The 24,589-nt window shown below is 36.9% G+C and overlaps 1 protein-coding gene across 4 annotated transcripts in view; it reads right to left on the minus strand.

The window, feature by feature from the left end:
* LOC124152167 overlaps nucleotides 1-23,234 on the minus strand; it is a 61,912-nt gene extending 38,678 nt beyond the window's left edge. For 2 of the 4 annotated variants that reach the window (XM_046524984.2, XM_048382034.1), the window contains exon 1: nucleotides 22,654-23,015. In XM_046524984.2, the coding sequence (XP_046380940.2) occupies nucleotides 22,654-22,688 (35 nt within the window). In that variant the 5' untranslated portion in view covers nucleotides 22,689-23,015. The other 2 variants (XM_046524982.2, XM_046524983.2) reach the window with 2 other exon arrangements.
* Nucleotides 23,235-24,589: the final 1,355 nt, after the last annotated feature.

A 24,589-nucleotide genomic window follows, 5' to 3' on the forward strand; every position in this document is an offset into this window, starting at 1 on the left:
ATTTGTTACTTCCACACATGTGTCTTATCAGATGTAAGCACAGTGGCTTGAGGACCTGTACACAACCTTGAAGTATACACCCTGTCTCACCACAGAACATGCCTCAGGATAGTGAAATATCATTGATAAGGAGCAATTTGACACTTAAGCAAATTATGGTGATTATGAAAACTGTTTTATGTTGTATGGTTATTAAATATTGTCCACCGATGTTGATGTACAACCAAGACAATCTACTAGATTAGAAAAAGACTGCAATTCAAATACTTACACTGCTTTGACATACATACATGAATGTTGTTAAATGAACGTGTCAAATGCAAGCTCAAACCAGTGAAGATACTTAAGAAATCCATTTTCAAAGAATAACTAAGGTTGTTGAGGAAACCTTAAACAAGTTCAAGAAAGTATCAAATATGATAATAATCATGAACTATAACTAAAAAATAAGCACACCTTGATGCAAAATATCCCTTTGCCTTTACCATACACAAGATCACTGATTTCATCATTCAGAATTTTCATGAACACATAGAGGGATTCAAAATATCATCACCTTAATTACACTCAAGATAACCTGAAAAATCCTATCACTGTGGAAGATGATGAATCACATGTCATTATATACAAACCTTCAAGGTTAAAAACTTAACCTTCAGGATGAGAGCAGGTACTTGTTGGAATGCTAACTTAACCTTCAGGATGAGAGCAGGTACTTGTTGGAATGCTAACTAAACCTTCAGGATGAGAGCAGGTACTTGTTGAAATGCTAACTAAACCTTCAGGATGAGAGCAGGTACTTGTTGGAATGCTAACTTCACCTTCAGGATGAGAGCAGGTACTTGTTGGAATGCTAACTAAACCTTCAGGATGAGAGCAGGTACTTGTTGGAATGCTAACTTCACCTTCAGGATGAGCGCAGGTACTTGTTGGAATGCTCCACTACACTGTGCAATGCATGGCAATTTTACATGTACCGGGTTACTTCATACCAAATAGCAAATTAAGTGGATGCAAACAATGATTGAAAGCTAACAAACATTCCTTCTTGTTTTTCATCATTTGACTAACAATAGTTTTACTGCTGGCTGCCAACACATTGCCTCACATTGGAATATTCCTGACAAAGAAATACTCAGGGGAAATAGGTCAGGGGTATAAATAAATCTGTATTGCCCAGTTGTCTTGACCTCGTGACAAGGTAAATAAACTTGTATAGCTCAGTTGTCTTGTTTCTGACAAGGTGAACATACTTGTACAGTCCAGTTGTCTGAGATCATGCACAAGGTAAATAATATACAATCTGTCATATATTGCCCAGTTGTTCCAGTTCCTGATAAGGTAAATAATATACAATCCTTCATGTATTGCCCAGTTGTCTGAGATCATGACAAGGTAAATAATATACAATCTGTCATGTATTGCCCAGTTGTATGAGATCATGACAAGGTAAATAATATACAATCTGTCATGTATTGCCCAGTTGTTCCAGTTCCTGATAAGGTAAATAATATACAATCCTTCATGTATATGCCAATTGTCTGAGTTCCTGATAAGGTAAATAATATACAATCTGTCATGTATTGCCCAGTTGTCTGAGTTCCTGACAAGGTAAATAATATACAATCTGTCATGTATTGCCCACTTGTTCCAGTTCCTGAAAAGGTAAATAATATACAATCCTTCATGTATTGCCCAGTTGTTCCAGTTCCTGATAAGGTAAATAATATACAATCCTTCATGTATATGCCAATTGTCTGAGTTCCTGACAAGGTAAATAATATACAATCTGTCATGTATTGCCCAGTTGTCTGAGTTCCTGACAAGGTAAATAATATACAATCTGTCATGTATTGCCCACTTGTTCCAGTTCCTGAAAAGGTAAATAATATACAATCCTTCATGTATTACTTGTCTGGGTTCCTGACTGCCTGATTTCCTGACACTCCAAGGTGCAGACTTGCAGGCCAGTTATCTTGAGATAAGCCCAGTGTCTACATGGTCTAGTGTGCTCATCAGATATGAGAAAAGATTTAGTTGCTGGAATACCATTGTAATGCTTGTATGAAAACTGCTTGCAGTCACTCTACAGAGAGAAGTTTATTCCTCAAGATGCCAGCTCATTAGTTGTGATGTAATCAGTCCATCAATCCTGACATTACAGCCACAGTGGTGTGTGGGGAGAGGCAGCTTAAAATAGAACACACCAGTCAACACCAGCAGTGAGGAGGAAAGAGGTCTATGAACAGTATTGACCAGGAAAGTGGAATCCCTCATGATACAGCTAGCTATGCAAGTGCAATCTAATACCCCAAGCATGGACATCCCAGCAATCTTCAGGTTACATAACATCCACAAAGCAAGCAACAGTCATGAATCACAAGCTACACTCACTACTCAGGAAGTTTGATGGCAAACTGCAACAGATATTGTGAGCTACTTTTTTGTTTCCATGTCTCTTCATCATGGTCATCCTCAATTCTTCAGATAATGTATTCACTACATCCCTCCACAAACCCGAATATTTCATGATTCCACCTTGGAGAACCAGCAGATATACAATAGCAGTGGAATCTGGTCATGTCCTGGGTCAGCCAGTGTGTTTGGGAATAATTGGACACATACCTATCACAACAATGGAACGAGCAATAGTTCCAAGAATACTGCATCAGAGAGACATGTTTATTTGGCATATCCATGCTTGTTAGTAGTCACACTGTTATTTCTTAACACACTGATGCATGTGTTTACAGCAGTGAAGGGCAGGGTTTACGCCATGCACAAATGTGTGTCCTGTACACACAAATACAGAAAATGGATGCAGAAAAAAAACATACCGTATTCGACGTAATAAGCGCCCCGCTCTAATGAACAATCCCAATTAGCACCCCTTTCGATTGATCAATGTACACTTATTTATTCGTGTATAATACGCACTCGTGTGTTATATGCACCCTTAATTATGGGCAATTAATTTCTGGAAAATATATCTGTCGTATATAATACGCACATACTTTTCTTTTTTGCATCATTTCAGGGTGTCAGCATAAACCACGAATCCCTCGGGATGCAGTACCGTATTCGATGTAATAAGCAACCAGGGTGCTCTCAAAATTGGAAATAGGGGGCTCTTATTAGAATATTATTTTGGTGAAAAAAATCAGAGTTAAAAGATCGTAGATTTCGTGGTTTATGCTGACAGCCTAAAATGTTTATATACGACAGATATATTTGTCCAGGACTTAAAGGCCCATAATTAAGGGTACATATAACACACGAGTGCGTATTATACACAAATAAATAAGTCTTGTGTACATTGATCAATCGGAAGGGGTGCTAATTAAGATTGTTCACTAGCCAGTATATTAGCAAATATCGCCGTGGGCGCTTATTAGAGCAGGGCGCTGATTACAACGAATACGGTATTTGATATTTCAACCATCAATCTTTACCAATGCTGAAATGTAATTTCAAAATAATTCTATTCTATTTTACTTATTTTCTCATTACTAACTACTAAGTTAATACCAATGATGTTTGAACAACCTAGTTATGTAACAAATTAACATATAGTGAGTGAGTGAGTATGGTTTTACGCCGCTTTTAGCAATATTCCAGCAATATCACGGCGGGGGACACCAGAAATGGGCTTCACACATTGTACCCATGTCGGGAATTGAACCCGGGTCTTCGGCGCGACGAGCTAACGCTTTAACCACTAGGCTACCCGACCGCCCCAATTAACATATAACTTTCATAACTCGTGATATGAGTATCCAGTCACCAACCAGTGACATTGAATATCGAAAATAACTTACTAATCAACAAATGGAACTCAACTGAATTGCTCTGGTATTCAGCCGGCCATTGAAGTAATACAAAGACTGGCCATGGTAAAACCTTGTTTCAAGGCCAATAAGATAGGGACCATGCCACATGCCGATTCCACATGTCATGCAATCGATCTTGAATAAATGTTTTCCACATGCTGTCCTTTATATAAAGATATCATTGTGAAACTATCATTGTTAAATGTAGTGCAAAATGTTGTCCAATGAAATAGATATATTATTCATAATATATTAATTAAATCGTCTCCTCGTCTTGTTTTCATCTGCATAATCCAGATTAGAATCTTGTAAACACAACAGCTAATCATATATTGTTTCTACAAAGTCATAACCAAGTGGTCAAGAGAGAAATGCACAGGTCGACCTATTTTTTCTGCTGTTTAAACTTAAAAATATCCAAATGATGACTTTCTGTGTATGAACCATATGCCAGTCTCAGACTATGACCTTAGCCATTCGTCCGAAGATTGAGTCCTCCAAAAGTCTAATATATTAACACTAAAATCTCCTGAAAATGATGTGAAGAACCATGTGCGGGTAAGTAGACTTAAAAGTTTTGGCACAGGCTGCAGTCCTAGCAAATTCAAATGAAGCTGTTAAAAAAAACTTTCTGGGTGAGTTGCATCAAATATAATGTGTAGGGGTGAAACGATACAGCAAGGTCACGATATCATACGTATCACGATACATAGGTAATGATACAATATGTATCGATTTACATATTTACATCAAATTGCATGTAAATATACCTGTACACCCAAGTGTGACAATGAAAACAAGAAAACAGCATTATAACTATCCCCTGCCATGGGGCACATTAGAATTTTGATTGTTCATATAGTGGTGAATATAAACTATACAAAAAGAGTCCTATAAAGCCTTAAGAAGAGATTGGCACTTGGGCCGTTTTATGTCATCACAAAAAATGATTAAATGTGAAATAAATACACACAATAGGCCCCTTCTCTGGAAAATAATAACTCAGTCTTTATAAGTATCTCTTAGATAAGCATGCAAACTTTCATTCAAGCAACTTCAGTAGTTTCTGAGAAAACTTGTCCCCATTGCAGACACTATGCAGTAAGTTAAAATAACATGGATAAAGGGCCATAACTCTGTAACAAAATACTTGGCAGGACTACTTTTCGAAACTCAGTCTTGCCAAATATCTCTTAGATAAGCATGCAAATTTTTATTCATCTCACTTCAGGAGTTTCTGAGGTAACTTGTCCCCATTGCACACTCTATGCATGAAGTAAAAATAACATGGATAAAGGGACATAACTCTGTAACAAAATAATTTGAAGGACCACTTTTCGAACTGAGTCTTGCCAAGTTTCCATTAGATAGGCATGCAAATTTTCATTCATGCAACTTAAGTAGTTTCTGAGAAAACATGTCCCCATTTCTTGCAGTTAGACTAAGTTGAAAAGCACGGAACAAGGGCCATAACTAGGAAAACAATAATTGATGGGGACCAATTTTCAACTCATTTGAGATCATGGCCAGTAACATCAGTGTGTAAAATTTCATGTCTATGACGTGAATAATTCTTGAGATAATTTGTCCCTTGAGAAACGGATAGACGGACAAACTCTGTTCCGCCCACTTCTGGGGCTGGGGATAATAATCCTGTATTGCCCAGTTGTCTGAGATCGTGACAAGCTCCAAAATCCTGTATTGCCCAGTTGTACGAGATTGTGACAGCTAAAAAATCCTGTATTGCCTAGTTATCTGAGTTTCTGACAGGCAAAAACAATTGGGGCAACACATAATGAAGAACTGATAGTCATTCAACCAAACTGAAGGGACAGTTATTGAGTTACATAATGTAAACCAATGTTAACACCAAGCAGAAACAGACTACAGATTCAATCAAATGATAGGAATTTATGGGTCAACACCTGCCAGGTAAGGGGAGAGATGCATGCATGCTGACACATCTATCTTCCTTCCAATAACCAAACACCTGATTCATCAAACACAATACATCATAGTATGTTTCAAAGTATCTCTTGATTTCTCTGCTGTGCAGTGAGAGAAAAGACACACAATGATTTGATTCCATGAAACTAAATATTTCCATTACATGTAAACAAACATTTTCTAAATATTCCCCACAGTGCTTTAAAACATAAATAAATTGCTCAGTAATAAACCAAACTGACACATTTGACATGGCACCCATGTTTCAATCATCCAGTTCAGTGAAGGTGATGCTAAGTACTTAGTTTTTTCAACTGAGCATGTAGGATGGCTGACAGCAACAGGGCGTGTCACTCAAGGATCAGCCAATGAAACGAGCATGGTGTGGTAGGGGTCAATTTTCTCGCAAATCAAATGGAAGTGACATATAGAACTGGTCCTGAACAAAATATGTTTGGAACCGATACATGTGGCGTCTCATTACATTCAAACTTCATTTTCAATTACAGGTTGTATGGATTCATCAATGACATAAATTGAGCAGCTTTCCAAAAGTATTACATGTGTGGCCGATCCTTTGAGCCCTGCTGCCACTCTAACAAGAGAAACTGATAGCAGAAATCTTTACTTTGAAAAAGTCATTCAAGCTCTCCATGACTACTGTGATGCAAAAACATGGCCAAAAGGCTGTGTAGATCAGACAGCTCACCGCAGGAAGGTAGCTTCTGAACGGTGGGCCAATTTTAGGCCACCCTAAGGCCAATTTTATCAATACTTACACAAACATCATTCATTTGAAATTGGGCCAGAAATATGACAGCTGATGCCACTGACCATTCATATCATCATAATTCACTGAGAAACTAAAGCTATTATCAGTACAACAGTTTTAACCTATGAATAATGTTCACAGGATTTTCAGCCGTTGAAATTCAGCGCAGCTGACAGCCCAATGACCTCAATGATATGCAGAAGATATATCTGCAAACAGATGAATAGTCACAGACATAACCTACTCATCCCTGTTCATCTGACCTCAGATCACAGTTACCTCCCCTAAGTTTAACCATCCCACAAGATAGTCCTGACAAACTGTCCTATGTTAATGGGTTGTTTTGACCAGGTATCAGACAGACTTATTTATTGCTTGGCTTACACATTTAGTTTGTGAAAACATTTTGGTCGGTGGTTTGACATCTCAGTTATACATTTACGTACTTCTTCAAAAAGTTATCTGAATGTGTAAGCACTGTCTGTCTAAATAATTTTATGCAAGTTTCTATGGGAAACATGGAAGTTCACATTCCCAGGAAGAACGAAAATAGTACCATTAAGACTTCAGTTGGTTTGTTCCCACTTCTCATTATTTTAGGATTGTTCAGATCCAAAAACCAATCAAATAAAAAAGTCTCCCTCTCCAAAATGAAAGATAAGCCATAAAATTTTGTTGAAAACAATATTTTTTTATCCACAACTTGTACACAACTCCAAAATCTCATGAAATGAGCGCAGATTGAACGCCCATGGTTGTGTTTCGGCCCATTACTTGTGATGATATGACTGTGACAGTAGCTACTGCGAATACATAATTTTGATGCACTGAACAAACTTTAACCCATTTAAGGTGAGTTGTTTCTACACAAACTTTCAACTCATTCAACCAGGAAGTTGGGGAGAAAAAATTGAAAATGCTGAAATTATACAAAAGAAAACAGGGACCAAGCTTTGACTTATGCTTCCATTGCCCATCTGGACAGATGGGTCAAACATACCCAAAAGATTGTTATATGTAGCTTCCTGTCACATCTCCATATAAAATCCTCAACTAAAGAAAACTATCTGGAGTATAAATGGTCCAAAACATCACCTTAGCTTCATACAGAACTAATCCCATGCAACTGTCAAGCTCTATTCCTTGAGTTCCTCCGACACTGCCAGATGCTGTGTCTGTTGTCCACAGAGTGTCTCAGGCAGACACAAAGAGGCAGTGCCATGGAGGTCTTCTGAGAGTCTATTTCAGCATGGAAATCAATACAAAACTGTTAGCCAGACCGAATGAACAGAAACATGGCTGCTTTCATTTAATCTTACTGCATGAGTGAAGAAAACTTCTTGTAAGATTTGAAACTGAAAAGATTTTAGTAACTTTACATAAGTTTTGCTTCCTGAAGAACAATGACAAAGAACCCTGATAATGAAATCCAAGGAAGAATAGGAACACAAAATGGAAAGAAAGTAAGATTTTGTCAAAATACTGAGTTAAATTACTTACACAATTCTTTGTGCATGAATGTTTGAGTGCCTTCGTATGCATGCAAGTAGATGTGCGCATGCACTTACGTGTGGATTGGCAGGTGAACAAATACATGCACATAAATATCAATGTGAAGTGAAATGTTTCCACCACAAAAAGTCTCAGATAGCTAATATGGGCCAATGAAACCTGACCAATTGTTGCCATGACTACTGATGTCCAATATCTAATATCACCAGGTGAACGGTGGATCATAATCAGTTAGATTGCACAGTGAGAAGGTGAGTGAATAATACTTCAACATGATGGGGTCAGTTAAACTCTACACTAGATCTTAAAGGAGTTCTTCCCACAGCTTGAACTCAAGCATTAAGTGCCAGACAATGCCTGGCTGAATCCTACAGGCAGGCTAAAAAAACATGCACACAAGTCAGTTTCAGCTCAAAGTCATCACACAGTTACAACACTCAGAGGCCTATCCTGAACCTGATGGCATGTTACTGTTTGAAAACATGACATTTTGTACCTGGGTGCCTCTTGAGTGCAAGGACCCAGCCTCCTACTTGATTTCTCACTAACAGAATTCCCCAAATATGCAAGAATATCACAACATAGCAAGCATATTGGTCATCAAAACAACTGGAAACAGTTTCAGCTAATGGAGCGGTTACTAGGACTCTCTATTAAGTTGTCATAATGCACAGAAAAACAGCAGTAAAAATGTGAAAACAGGGAGTGAGGTCCATTTGACAGTATCAATTTTCAAGAGGAATGCTATCAAGCTTATTTCTATGTATCTACATGAATGACCTGTGTTAACTATGTTCATAAATGGCATACGGCAACATCCGTACAAGACCCTGACACAGAGCATAATAGTAAAATATAAGATAGCTACAGGATAAATAGCAAAGAACAATGAAGAAGGAAGAATTGTGTATTTCACAAAAAACATTGTTCTATCATGACGTCATTTCTTGAGATTCGAATATTTGTTCGCAACTTGATGACGTCATATATTGGACAACGTTATTTTTAAGAGGAAAGAGTCTAGTAAGTTGTTTCCCATGGATCTAACTGATGAACGCAGTGGCCCAACGATCACATCTAAAAGTGGGTGAGATATGACAATCAGTTTTTTTAGAATAGGTACAGCTAATCAACGTGAATGTTGTGAGAATATGCAGAAAAGACCAAATTTAACCCACCTATTCATAAAATGCTCTTGCCCAACATTTCCAAGGTCAGATTCTATTCAGGGAGTTATCATTATTAAGATCTGGTTAAATATATTTAAAGCTTGTGCATTTTATCAACATCTTTAAAGAGGCTGTACATAATCTTGATACCTCACATAAGAAATTAACGAATCGTGGTGTTGTTTATCGTACAATAAAACACTGCAGGAAGAATAAAACATGAGGGGTGCAGCCCTGAGTGGTTGATTCGCCTTGCAATGTTTTATTGTATGATAAACTACTCCCACTCGTCATTTATTTCTAAGTAAGGAAGGTATGTTGTCCCATCAGTCTACAGGATCACATTCGGGCTGTTTCCAACTGCCTGTGACCCACTGATTAGTCTGCCTGGTGCCCTACAGTCAGTCTGAGACCTTCCAGACTACTTTCAGTCTATGACCTACTGACAACAATCATACCAAGTCCTACTTGGTCACAGTCAGTCTGAGATTTTCTGGGTCAGATTGGGCAAGAATTTGACCTTTTTGAAATCAATTTATTTCAGCTAGCCATTTGCTCAGTGAGAGCAGTATCCAAATCATTATTGCTACCAGCTTTGAAAAAAACAAGGTAACAGCCCCAACATAATTGCTCCTGTTTTAAGTAGGGAAGCCTTTTCTGAAGATCTCTTTTGGTGAAATTAAACATATCTATTTGGCGTTAAGTGATACAGGAGGAAAGACATATGCAGGCTGAAACAATATCTTGTGACATGTGGCCAATCAGAGATGCTGAAGTGTGTTTTAAGTCCAACACACATTGGTTGATGCTTGTTTAATGGGCTGACTGGGAGTGACCCTTCCCCTCCCGTCAGTCTATAGAAGAGTTGAAGTTGAAATTGTGAATGGATGGATGGTCATTATAAACAAGGGAGGTAAATCCAACTGAAGGCAATTACCAGCCACATTCACATTCATGGATTTGTTTTGAAATCATGAAAGTTAAAATTTGTAACATGTTAATATGACTTAAGTTCTAATTGAGCTCTTCAACAGACCCACCCAAAATATTGGCATGTCGCGCGAGTTTTCAAAAACAAAATTTATGATTACTAATAGTTCCCAATGATAACAATATGCAAACACTTTGTTCACAGCACATAACTACAACTAAAGGTATGTGTGAGCCTGATGTAGAAGTTATTTGCAGTCCTAAACAAGGTTGACTACAGCCCGAGTTGCCCTGCTGCCAAGCAGTTAACGCTATCCTGGTAACTTGGTTATACTGTTGCAAGGCTAAAGGTCTTGCTCTTTCATGCACCTTCTGAAGTGTCTCCTCCTTCAGTACAAGTTTTGAGGAATCTAGATTAAACAACCAGCGGCTAATACCAGGTAATTTATGTTACCAGCTATCAAGCATAGTCTGAAAATCACATCAGGACAGGATTTACTTATTTTATTTCTGGTGCAGACAGTTTGTAATTGTTTTTAGCCAAAGAATACAATTTTCAGAACAGCTGAAACAGAGTTGAAAACCACAAGTTTTTGCCTTAAGACAAAAGAGTTTTTATGAGAGACCACTAAAATCTTCTGATGATAGACTTAGACACTGCATACATAAGCAAATTGTTCCATTTCTGTTGGTTTTCATTTTAGAAACCAAAACTAGAGCTACAAGCCTCTGCAGCTAAACAGAATCTTTCTGTAAATATCATGCATTACTGGTGCTGAGTGTAGAGAAACGCATTCATCATGATTGCCATGACACTAGGCAGCCAAAGCAATACATGATGGACAAAGGCTAAAACTGTGTAAAATGTCACAAAGCACTGCAAACTACAAAACGTGCCTAACAATGAGATTATGCAGAGTCAAAATTAATAACTCAATATAGCTGATATGGCAGCCATAATTATGTCAGCACCTCTCTCGATACAAATTGTCTTTAGCTTCATAGGAATTATGGTTTCAGAGAAGATGTCAAAAAATACAGTCAAACTAGAAAAAGTTGGTATTGTGAAGATCAAATGTCGAAAGTTGAAAGAGCTGGAAAGTTGTTCCTTGATTGATGGAAAACTAATTCTCCATCAGTGATGATCAGTCCAAACCAGGGACCTGGAAACCAGTCTGTGTGCCGGACATGTCCGGTTGTGACTGCAAAAATGTCCAATTTGAAAAAAAATGCAAACCGGACATTTTAAAATTGGCCAACCGGCTATTTTCAAGAAAGTCCTTCCTGGACATTACAAACTGAGACTGGATATCACAACAAAGGATACAAATAAAGAGGTGCGGCCAGACGGTTGTTGTTGTTGTTGTTGTTGATTAGTGTATAGACGACTAGCAATCGGTCAACATAATATTATGCACCATAAAAAAAACTACCTTGTGTCAGTTCAAGGAATTCAAGTGATAAACTTATAATTGGTCAATAAAAATGTGACATTTGAGATAAAATATCAACAGACATTTTGATTTACCATTAAAATTGTACTTCCTGTTCTGCTAGGCACTGTTTTATATGCAGAAATTAAAACTATGGTGTGTACTTTCTCACAAATAGCAATCACATGTACACACATTTCTACCAATCTACTCGTGATTTGGTCAAAAAATGCACAATAATATAACCTCAAAGAATTTTGATTCAACGATCGGAAGAAATGTATTTGAAACTATTATTTTATTAGACATCACATATTCCAATATTGTTTTATTTTAGTTTCAGCTTTTACTAAGTATATTTAAAATAATAATAACTATGAGTAGCACATTGGCACAGCTGATCGCTATTGCCAACAAATATGACTTATAACAAGTCAAAATGTGGCTTTTATGATATATTTATCCATTCTCTGTCAATGTTAGTTCATTTCAAGGCATCAATAGCGGTAATCTGGTCATGGTTGCAGTAAATAACAGTGAGTTGTGCTATCTACTGATCTATTTACACACGATTTTGCCAAATTGATTTTAATATAACTGAATAAAAAAATGCATAAATCTAAGAAAATAGATTACAAACATAAGTCTGTGTACAATGAACACTTTTAATAACCAGATAGTGTAATAACAAGATCAAATTGCATAATTCAGTATGGATTTTTGGACATGGTATTTCCAGTGTAACTTGCTCACGCTAACGTCTTTAGTTTGATTTGGGGAATAAACATAAAAAAGTGTGCACTATATTCAAGAATATATGGCATATGTGAAAATGACCTTTGAATTTGTTCTTTCATTACTTTATTCAAACATGAACATCCAAAAGCAACTGTCAAATATGACGTGGGCGTGACCAAAATACAAATGTCCAATTGGCAAATATTTTTTCTGGATCTTGGTCCAGACCATTTATAGAATTCTGGATTTGGGTACGTCAACTTTATTACAGTACAGCTTGAAATAACATAATTTTAAATGTACTGAAGATAAACACTGAGGTGACTAAATACAATGTCATCAATAGTTTCATTTTTACAGCTGACAGTGGAATTTTACAGGTGATAAAAAAAAATATGTGCATATCAGATGCAGGCAATACTCAGGTTATACACTCTAGTCACAGTCACTTAGGTTACACTGTCCATACTCAGGTTATACACAGTCCATACTCAGGTTATACACTCTAGTCACAGTCACTAAGGTTACACTGTCCATACTCAGGTTATACACTCTAGTCACCAAGGTTACACTGTCCATACTCAGGTTATACACTCTAGTCACAGTCACTTAGGTTACACTGTCCATACTCAGGTTATACACTCTAGTCACAGTCACTTAGGTTACACTGTCCATACTCAGGTTATACACTCTAGTCACAGTCACTTAGGTTACACTGTCCATACTCAGGTTATACACTCTAGTCACAGTCACTAAGGTTACACTGTCCATACTCAGGTTATACACTCTAGTCACAGTCACTTAGGTTACACTGTCCATACTCAGGTTATACACAGTCCATACTCAGGTTATACACTCTAGTCACAGTCACTAAGGTTACACTGTCCATACTCAGGTTATACACTCTAGTCACAGTCACTTAGGTTACACTGTCCATACTCAGGTTATACACAGTCCATACTCAGGTTATACACTCTAGTCACAGTCACTTAGGTTACACTGTCCATACTCAAGTTATACACTCTAGTCACAGTCACTTAGGTTACACTGTCCATACTCAGGTTATACACAGTCCATACTCAGGTTATACACAGTCCATACTCAGGTTATACACTCTAGTCACAGTCACCTAGGTTACAATGTCCATACTCAGGTTATACACTCTAGTCACAGTCCATACTCAAGATATACACAGATTATAATCAAGCAATACTCGTGCTTCACACAGACAATAGGCAGTCAATATTCAGCTGTGAGAAGCTGAGCTGAGTGAGAAGCTAACACAGCCACCTGTCTTAGGGATATCATCAAATCGTTGGAAAATGTTTAATGTTGATACTGTATCAATACAAATTTATGAATGTTGTTACTAAAATGTTAATTCACAACCACAACATTTATTGAGATTACTATGCTTGAGATGGACCATAAGAAGGCTGAAAAATCATTTTGAAACATTTAATTGAATGACACATGTAATTTATATCTATACACATTCAGAAGAACTAATTTTATTATTAATTGACATATCAATATATTGTGATACTTCTAAGTCAATATAACAAATTTCTAATCAATGACAGCCCTAGGCTGTCTTATAAAAGATGAGTCCACATCTCTAACAGGGCAGTGCCCCCTCCCCATATATATCACTTTATCAGTGTATATCACACATGTAGTCAACATATCACTTTATCAGTGTATATCACACATGTAGTCAACATATCACTTTATCAGTGTATATCACACATGTAGGAAACATTAAGAAACCAGCGATTTCAACTTTTTTGCAGTTGTTTTTTATATCTATTTACCACTTAGTGAAGACGAAAGTTCAAAAGTCTTGAAATGTTGAATACTGCATTTCCATGATAAAGCAGGTCAAGGTAAACTGGGCGGGCTGAAGGGGCATGCCACTAGCCCACTGTGAAGGGAGCTGAACAGTTGTTGGCACAGCCTGGCTAAGTTGGAGCCCTGCCAAAGACTTGGTATCAGATGTGAACAGGTGAGATGGTAATCATTTATCTATCATATTCTTCCCCCTATAGCTGCTCTCGATCTGCACATCACGTACATATGTAAATACCAAAATCACTCCAAAAATAAAAATGTTTTATAAGTATCTGGTGCATACAGAACTTGCTCTTTAGAATATTTTAGCCCACTAAACATAAGAAAGATTCATACTCTATCAGTTCTTCCACTCCAGAAAGAAAACTTTGGGATATTATCTTCACTATCTTAATGGAAGTGACAAAATAAGTTATTAGAACATGTTAAGTTTGAAGTAATCACAATAAGCCATGTACATTGAAAAAGTCCACATATGTGAGTAAGTGAGTGAGTGAGGTGGGTTTAACACCACTTTGAACAGTATTCCAGTTATATCTCGTCAGATTAATGTAAGAGGAAAGCCCGAAGTGATGCACGATAACCACTTTGGTGAGATCCACGAGCACTGGTATGGTGCTGACACATAGAAACATAATCAGAGCAAACCAGGCTTCGAACCCATGATCACAGGTTTCTGGCGTGCCCAAGGGATGCAACTCTGCACGGCAAACAGTGGTGCCTTGGACAGCTGGACCATCTGTGCCCCCGGTCAGTCCCATATGTAAGCATCTGACATTAAGGGAGCTCTTGGGCCACCGAGGTCACCTACTCATTATCTGGGATCCCCTATATCATTAATGTTATACATTAGAGTTATCATAAGGAAGCCTTGAGTTTCTGTCTTCATATTGAACATTGTGCCAGGTAATATACAAATCTTGAGAGATATTAAGATCTACTTCCCTGTTCCAATAATGAACAGATGAATATAGCAAACTGTTTTTGTTTTTTTGTCATGGCCATTTGCTGTGTATATGCTGTATATCATCTTCCCGAGGCAAGAGAGTTAACTGACTATGAAAGTAGGCGACTAACGGGATCTGGTGGTCAGTCTCGGTGACTTGGTTGATGCATGTCACCGATCCCAATTGCGTGGAACGATGCTCATGATATCAATCTCTGGATTGTCAAGACTCGATTGTTTACAGACCGCCGTCATGTAGCTGGAAAATTGCTGAGTGTGGCGTAAAAAACAACCAACCAACGACTATGATGTTTCCACCTGTGCCGAACTAGGCTGGTATTTTGGCTGGACTAAGGAGTCTATGCATAGTCCAATCAAAATCGTGCAACGTAATTGAAATCTGCTACGTAAACTGTCGTGCAGTGTTGGTTGATGGCAGGATTTGCAAAGTATGTGCGCCGCTAACTCGTTGTCAACAGATATTTTCCAAATCTTTTCATGTTTTCACACAAGGTGCTTACGTGCTTTGATGCATTTCGTGATGTAAGACCCGTTTTATCCCAATATGGATGCTCATAAGGGACATAACTCGTAATAGCCACTGGTGGCGATACGATCGAGCCCAGGAATTCCAGCTTAGTTTGGCAAGGGTGGAAACTGGACTTTTAAAGTCAGTTAACTCCCTTGCCTCGGGAGGAAGGCTGTAAATATGCTCACAACAAACTATGGTCATAACGAACAAATGTTAGTTATTACTAGGGCTGCAACGAATACACTATGAGGCGAATACGACGCATATCACGATTATAAGGTAACGAATACGAATATTAATTCACATTTACAACAACAAGTCAGCAGTTTATGTATTATTTATTATATTCAGTGAAACAATAACATCATAATTTATTTGAAATGTTTTGTTAATTATTAATAAATTATACATTTATATACTGCTCTTATCCAGGTACTAGTATCTGCTCAAATGCGACAATGACCAGTGAAAACAATACTATCAAATTAAATATTATTAGAGTGTTGTCATTGAAAGAAATCTATGCATATAATATGTTGTTATGGATATTTTTAGGTACAGGGTATGTAAACATACATGATAGCATATTCATAAATATTCGATTCTAGTGGCCATGAATACCGAATTCAATTCATGAATGGTTACGGTTCGATTCTCTGAATACGCGAATGAATCGTAACAGCCCTAGTTATTACCATAGTTTACTGTAGTAGAAATAATTATAGCAAAATATGAAATATGAAGCAAAGGAGGATAAATGATTCAGATAACCAGGAAAATCTTGGATTCAAACCCATAATCATTGTATACTGGCATAACTAAAGATTGCAACTCTACAATGAGTGAGTTGGGTTTAATGCCGCTTTTAACAGTATCCCAGTTATTGCGGCATGTCAGCTTAATGTGGGAGGAAAGCCCAAAGTGATTAAGGTCTCAGACGTTTACCACTTTGGTGAAACCCACGAGTATTGGTATGGTGCTGACGAACCTAGAAACATAATTGGGGCGAACCGGGATTCGAACCCACAATCATAGGTTTCTGGCATGCCCAAAGGACGCAACGCCGCACAGCGAATCGTGGCGACTTAGACGACTAGGCCACCCATGCCCCTGCAACTCTACAAAGCGCCATAGGCGACAGAGCCACCCCTGCCCTAGTCTAGTGTAGATATACAGATGTCAAATTCAGAAGTATCATGGTTGATTGTTTTTATTATACACTGCAATGATCCTAAATGAATGGGTGAGTTTGGTTTGAACAGAATTGCATTTATATCACAGCATGTCTTTTTAATATAGCAGAAAGAAAAGCCTGAAGTGCTGCAGGTCTTTACCATTTTGGGTATGGTGCTGTCAAACCTACAAACATAATCAGGGTGAACCAGGATTTAAACCCACAATTATAGGTTTCTGTTGTGTCCAAGAGATGCAACTCTGCACAGCACATTGTGGTGTCTTAAGACAACTGGACCACCTGTGCCCCAGCTTTCATCAGAAAAACTTCAATAATGATAAACTATAAATTCTAAACAGACAAATTCCTTGTATGAAAATAATTACATATTTATGCACACAAACAAGTGGTTGACTTAACAGTCACGCTTACTCTTCAAATACTGCTGATAGCCAACTATGCTTGCCGTAAGTGGCATCTAACTGGATCAGGTAGTCAGGCTTGCAGACTTGGTTGATACATGTCATCATATCCCAATTGTGTGGATCGATGCTCACGATATCAATCACTGGATTGTCTGGTCCCGACTCAATTATTCACAGACTGCCTTCATAAACCTGAAATATTGCTGAGTGCAGTGTTAAACAACAAACCAACCAACAAACAAACACTGCTGATAGCCATTTCAAATACTGCTAAATGTAAAGGTTAATGGCAAACTCAAATGAACCTTTGATTCAGCTCAAACTTGCCCTAGCTATTTCACACATCAATTAGAGCTATAAATTTTAAACATTGAACTGTCAACTATGAATGCAAACAAACGAAAAAAATGCTGCATCAAACATGTGGCTATAATTGAAAGCCAAGGGGCAGTTTCCTGTATCAGCAAATACGGGGGACCATTGAGAGGAAAGCCCTCATTATCGCTACTATTGCTAATAAATTAGACACTGCACTGTTTTACAGTCAGCTAAGTCACAGCTATCAGCATTGTGCAGGTAACCCACAAACAGGCGACATCAAATATGTACTGCATGTATGATTATCATACATCCAGGGATAATTCAAGGGTGGGGATTTGTGCTTTTAGCCCCTAAATTTGACAAAATGCCAAAAATTGTGCTGTATGGGCAAGTTGAGTGTACCTCACATAAAGGGCCCATGTCAGAAAATTCCTAGTGTAAACCTTGTACATCAGCACATACAAAAAATGAGTCAAATAACATGGCTGCCGTGGACGGTATCCGGACATTACCCCACATGTAAATTTCCCATACAGGGTGATGTCCCACACATAATGGATATAATCTTAAAAAAACTGGATAAAATTTGAGCAAATAACTTTTGATGTTATCAACTAGCAGTTTAGAAAGAATATAATCTTCATAAACTCTGTGGTATCAGAGATGTTGATAAAACTGATAGGTTAAATATCACAAGTATTCAACACTCCTCAAAGTGAACAGGAACCCATCTGGGCCACTGCTAGATTAGACTAATGCAGCATTGGCGCCACAACTAAATTACAAGCTGACCAATTACGACTGAAAAGGTGACATCTATTCCAGTGCAGGAAAACAAGCAACCAAATGTTGCTGATGCTTTGCTGACCCAGCTATAGAAATCATTGCTCAAGTGGCAGTAGACAAATATTGATTGTGTTCTCAATACACCAAGCACATAAGGTTGAGGAAGGTGTTGTGAGATAATCCTGGGCTGACTATAGTAACATTCCAGCTCACACAGAGAAATCATACAATCGCTTATCTTGATCAACCTCACAGACATTTGTCTAATAACTTCTATTTGAGGAGTCCTGATAACTGGGTGAAGAAGCAAAATGGAATTACAAAATTTCAGATGCCTGTTTACGGCTTTTTCAAAGCTAACAGTGGACCTCAGTAAGCTTAAAACAAATTTATTTCATTGCTGCCAGAATAGTTCCAATTGTCCTTCTAATTAATTACACGATACAAATATCCATACATTGGTGTTTTCAAATAATCTATCAATCAACTTCCAGGCTAATGTCATGCTACTTGATGTTTTCACACATTACTGATAGATAAAGAATAATTGCAGTATATTTATTTAACAGCAGAGTTAATAACTGTGCACAAATTCAAGGTCCCTTTTAATGCCGGACTGCCAAATTCAAGGCCTTTTCAAGTGTCACTAAAAAATGACAACAAAAATTTGTCTTTTTAACACAGATGTTCATGCACATACCAACACAGTAACACAAAAGACTGATTCATACAATGATCATCTATTAATTTTTAATGAACCAATTGCTGGGCCCGTCCAAGTTTTACTTCACAGGCCTTTTGGATTTCTTGGGAGATTGTTCACGGTAAGAATTAATGAATTAATCTTGGGGGGTTGTCCTTTGGTCTTATGGAAAGCCCATTAGGAATGACAATAAGCTAGTTAGTTAGTAAAGCATGTTAAGAAGATATCTTTACCCGCTGATAATAAATCTGCATGGAAAATGAATCTGTGTAAGTTTGTTCAATACATGTAATATCTGTCTAACAAACCAGTGTTACCAAAACCTCTTCAGAATATTTTTAATATATTGTTACGTCAAGTGAAAAAAAAATAAAAACATGCTTTTTTTAGATCTTCCTGTACAATGGGCGCACCCTTTGTTTCAGAGGAAAATAAATGTTGACTTAAAACTAGGAACTGAGAGAATAGAAGAGAGTACACATAGGCATATATCTATTTTGCAAAAAGCTTTTTCATTTTCTAAATTGATCTTCTGTGTAACTTGGTTAATTCCATGAACCCCCAAACATAATGTGTATTTTTTTTTTAAATATTGATACTATTAACGTTTTTGATGAAACAAAAATCTTCCAAATAACAGGTTTAATACGTAAATCTTTCCATTCCAGCTGAGAGCAACCATTCCTGGAAATATTTGCAGTGTTTAAATATGTGAATGAAAGTTAAAGCCCAATGTCACAACCCTATTAAATATAATTAAATACTTAATAGGTCCCTAATTAAATTTTAATATACTGAAAAAGCCTGAAGGCCACTCCTTATTTCATATCCCAGAATCTGTGCGGTATGTTCAATCAAATGTACAGCATTACTTCTAATTTCATATTTCCAGGATGCTGATGTTAGTTTCTTGGTTGCCAAAGTCAACATCACAGGAGTCAACCTATTCAAATACTAACAGAAAGAGTAAAAGCTTCTCAGGCTTTGGTTTGAAATTACTTTAATACGAGTTTAAAATGTCAAACATTTGGGCTGGCTAAAAAGATTGATGATTGGAATTAGCGTCAATGGGAAGGATTATTAACTATAATGGATATGAAAATTGTGGCATTGATAATATCTTACTGAAACTACTGTGATGAAATAAAGTTGTTATTGTCAATTATCAAAGACTGAAAACAATCTGCTGATCATGTTTTACTGACTGAATACACTATTGGCTATACATGTACTATTTTCATAACTCAAACGCTTGTAAAAGCAAACTACCGAAAATAGTATTCCTCAATTGCCATTTACTATACTAAGTGGTTAAAAATTCCTTGAGCAAAAGCTAGAAATTAAAACAAGGTCGTCATTGGCCTTCTGTTCCGCACTGTTTCTGCGCACAGTCTTAACTGGAAAATGTTACATTGGCATTTAAATATGGAAAAGAAGTCATAAAAAATAAAATATAAACCTATTTATATGTTTGATATCATTTCTATCGACGAACTTGATATCATATACGGATCCTCTTTGTTTAGGAATATTCCATGAAGATATTAGAAGCTCCATGTGTGCTGTCCTTCAGTTTGATAGTGGTGAGAAGTTGAGAACCAAGATTATCACACAACACGATTGCAATTAACAGGAATTACGAGTTACACAGAAATGTACCTTATTTGTGCCCCAGCGCAAAATGCATGACATATTACACAACTCTCACCTGTAACCAATAACTATCTTTGAAACACAGCAACAATTACAGCTAAGTAGAATCGTTTCACTCTTCCTCAGCTATTAAACACATAAATTTACGTCATTATTCATGTGCCACTTCTGAATTATGTGTAACACGCTATTTTTGTTATATGTTACATGGTCACAAAGTAATCCTTGCATAAATGTGTCACCACTCACCAGTGATGTAAAACATGTTGATTTCTTTCAGACCATCTTGCATATTTGCTCAAAGTTACTTCTCCAATATTTATTGATAACTGAACGATATTTACTTGATGGTTATCCATCTCTATGATCTATATGGATAACCTGTCCTTTCAACAATTGTTACTTTAATAATATATTTATGGTTACATATTGGTGAGCTAAGTATTGTCTCTGTCTTAAGGGAGAAAAAGATCAAATAGATGTGTAAGACAAGCAACTAAGGGGTGTAATGTCGAAAAATAGCAAAACATTCGTTAGCAATCCATCCAATCAATGTTTAGTCACAAGGCATAAAAATATAAATTCCCCAAAGGTCAATCAGAAATATGTCCAGTATCAAGGTTATGTGTTTAAAATTTTCTTTGCTATCTGCAACAAAATCTGCAAATAACAACACACACAAACCTACAAAAGATTAACTAAATAGAGTTATCTGCCCCAAGAGTATGGATTTTTAGGGGTAGCTCTGTATACGGCTAGGCTTTGACAAAGCTATCATCCCATCAATAAGAATGAGGAAAATAAATTAAAATATGCTTTAAGCTTCTGCTAATTTAAAGTTTTGTTATATTTTTTCAATCTATCAATAATCATTTAACTTACATCTTATGGTGAAAATGTCTAATTTCACAAAGAGCACAATGTCCAGGCAAGGATGGAATCAGGAATGAAATTCCAACCTAGTTCCTTCTAAAACCACAGTCTTTTAAACAGAATCTGAATGTGATGCATATAGATCATAGGCTATTTTCTAACAAAAAAATGTTTCCTAAAATGTTCAGAATAATTTTACAATCACATGTTAACCCTGTATAGATCTATGCCAATATCACAAACTTGATAATGATCTGGAAAGAGAAAATATTTTGAGTTCACTATCATTTAAAGGTGTCTATTCTTTCAAAAAAGCTGAAGGTCACACAAATTTGTCATACTTAACTAAGTATCTTTTTAAAACCCATCTTCAAGGCTGTAAGTTGTAAAAGAAGAACATCTTTCCTAACCCTGGTAAACTAGTATGTTGGAAATAAATTGACAATAACACCTGTGACAAAGTCATGCGTGGTATTATTTCAAGACTCAAGGCAATTGTACAATTCTGACCACTTGTTTACCGATTCTTAACACAGCTGTCAAAACCACATATTCACCAACCAAATGGTCTTAAAATTAAATGATTAGATCAGATAAAGAGATACTATATACAATTCAAATACAGCCACATATTTGCTTCTATGGGTGTACCTGAAGGTGGCACAGACCTGTTCTAACTCACTTCTGTGATAGGACATGCCAACAATGGTGTGTTGGCCAATAACCATGAGAAGACTTCAAGAGGAACTGAACCACCACCACCCACCCCTCTTCTGAAGACCTAAAACAAAACTATTCCTGGGGAGTGAACAAGTGATTTGTCACTCTACTTTTGTGACAAAAACATGATAAACAGAGCTGAAGATTAATGTACGGTAAAGTCATGGAAGTATCAAAGAATCCAACCTTTGATATTGTTGGGTGTACGTCAAATAGTACACACCTGGGAATGCTTTGGTAAACGGCACTTGACGCGCAATCTACATCAGCACACGTGCGGTTGTTGTGACAGGCTGCAGGAGACACTGTCTGTGTATTGTAGTTGTGTTGGCACTTACTCTGTTGGGCATGCTGGGTCGTAGAAATCCGCCATGTCGATCTGTTGGTCCCGGCTTTGCTCGGTCAACGACTCGCTAGCTGACACATCCAGGCGGGCCTGAGGTGATTGCAGAACATGGGTCGCCTCTTCACGCCGAGCTTGACTGTCGGCGTCGATCGCTGGGTGCCTCCCTGCTCTCTACGATTTCCTCGGATGCCCTAGTTCTTCAAAGACAATAATGGTTAGCGCATTGACAATAGTTCATTGTAAATTGTATATATCTTACTTGACTGTTACACGAAGCCAATATCTCGCACTCTTTGTTGTAAATATATTCGTTCTCGCTTTCCAAACACGATCGTCGGCCATAGGGGAAATCTCGCTCACCTCGTACCAAAGTGTTTCATAAATTAAAATAAAATTTCATAAAATCAGAATAATATGGTTCAATTTTACTTTCTTTGACATTGTAGGATTTACAGACTACGATATCTTGAAATTAAACGCTTGCATCGTGCAGATTAAAAACAATTATTCAGTGTTACATTTTACACGACCGCTAGATGGCGCCCAAACGAGCACGTGTTTGGACTGTTTCCTCGACGGATCCATTGCGCAATAACTAGTGCTGCCTTTGAACTGCGTGACCGCCTATTTACAGGTGTAAGTAGACGTGAGCTCAGTTAACATTTTAATTTTCAAGAGACACAATACTTGCTATTAACGTTTAAAATATAGACATAGCTTTCGCGCAATCAAACAAGACGGAAATATAAAATAGCAACGAACAGATAACATGTATTTAGAATATATACTATTGTTATGCCAAAATATGTTCCACACATTTGTTTTTAATATAAGTTTGTATTCATGACTCAATTGTATATATATATATATATATATATATATATATATATATATATATATATGGTTAAAATGTGTGTGATACATTTTCTGAAAAGGTATTAATTAAACTTTGTATTTGATATTTGTTTTCGGGGATGGGCCCTAGTTTGAAAAGCAATGTTCTGGTCAACATTAATCAACGCAGATCAAGGAAGCAGAAATATGAGGAATACAAATAACAAATATAATTAAATGGTATAACGAGGGTGAAAAACTATCAATAAATACTTTTGTCGTTTGGAAAATAGAAATTACTTTCCTAAACTTACAAATATTGCAGTCTAAGATAAGGGTGCAGAAACTTCAGATGGAAAATTTATAAAGAAAACGAACTTGGATCGATTTATGAGAAAATGTAGACAGCAGAAAATTTAGATGATGGCTTAGCCGAGCTTAATGAGTTAATTACTCCCAAAGATAAATAAGCAACTATAAGATATATTAGAAAGTAAACCCGAGCTTAAAAAATTACAAAGGCGGTGAAAAATATGAAAATCAATAAAAGTCCTGCGATCGATGGAGTTCCTATTGATTTAAGAAAAAATAATTTGGAAAGACCTGAAGGTTTGGCTTTTAAGCTTCAGTGTATATCAATGATGTTTTCATGCAACGAGTCAACAACGAAAAGAGGACAAATCGCATGCAAACCAAAAGCTAACAAAAATAGAAAAGTTGGAGGTCAATTACTTTGGGTTGTATAACGGCATTTATTTAGTGAAAGATATATGTAGTAATGCCGGTATTATTCCATTTGGTGACTTGAAAAGATCCTTTACATTAAAGGTACACTGTTACATTTTAGATATATACTAGTACTTTACAATATCCCCCCAAAATGGCTAGTTACTAATACAGATAAAAGACCTGTAAAGACTCATGATCAAGACGTTAATAGTTGCAATCATCTAATAATTTGATTGTGGCAATTAAGCTTTGAATGTGAAATCCTATGGTTTAACATCTTTGCCGGATATAGGAAAGGCAGTAAAGGTATTAAGGTAGTTGATTTCTAATGCAGTCTTTCTACATAGAGCTGATTATACGAAATG

The sequence above is a fragment of the Haliotis rufescens genome, unplaced genomic scaffold, assembly GCF_023055435.1.
Source record: "Haliotis rufescens isolate VD_foot unplaced genomic scaffold, xgHalRufe1.0.p SCAF_4, whole genome shotgun sequence".
Lineage (NCBI taxonomy): Eukaryota > Metazoa > Mollusca > Gastropoda > Lepetellida > Haliotidae > Haliotis > Haliotis rufescens.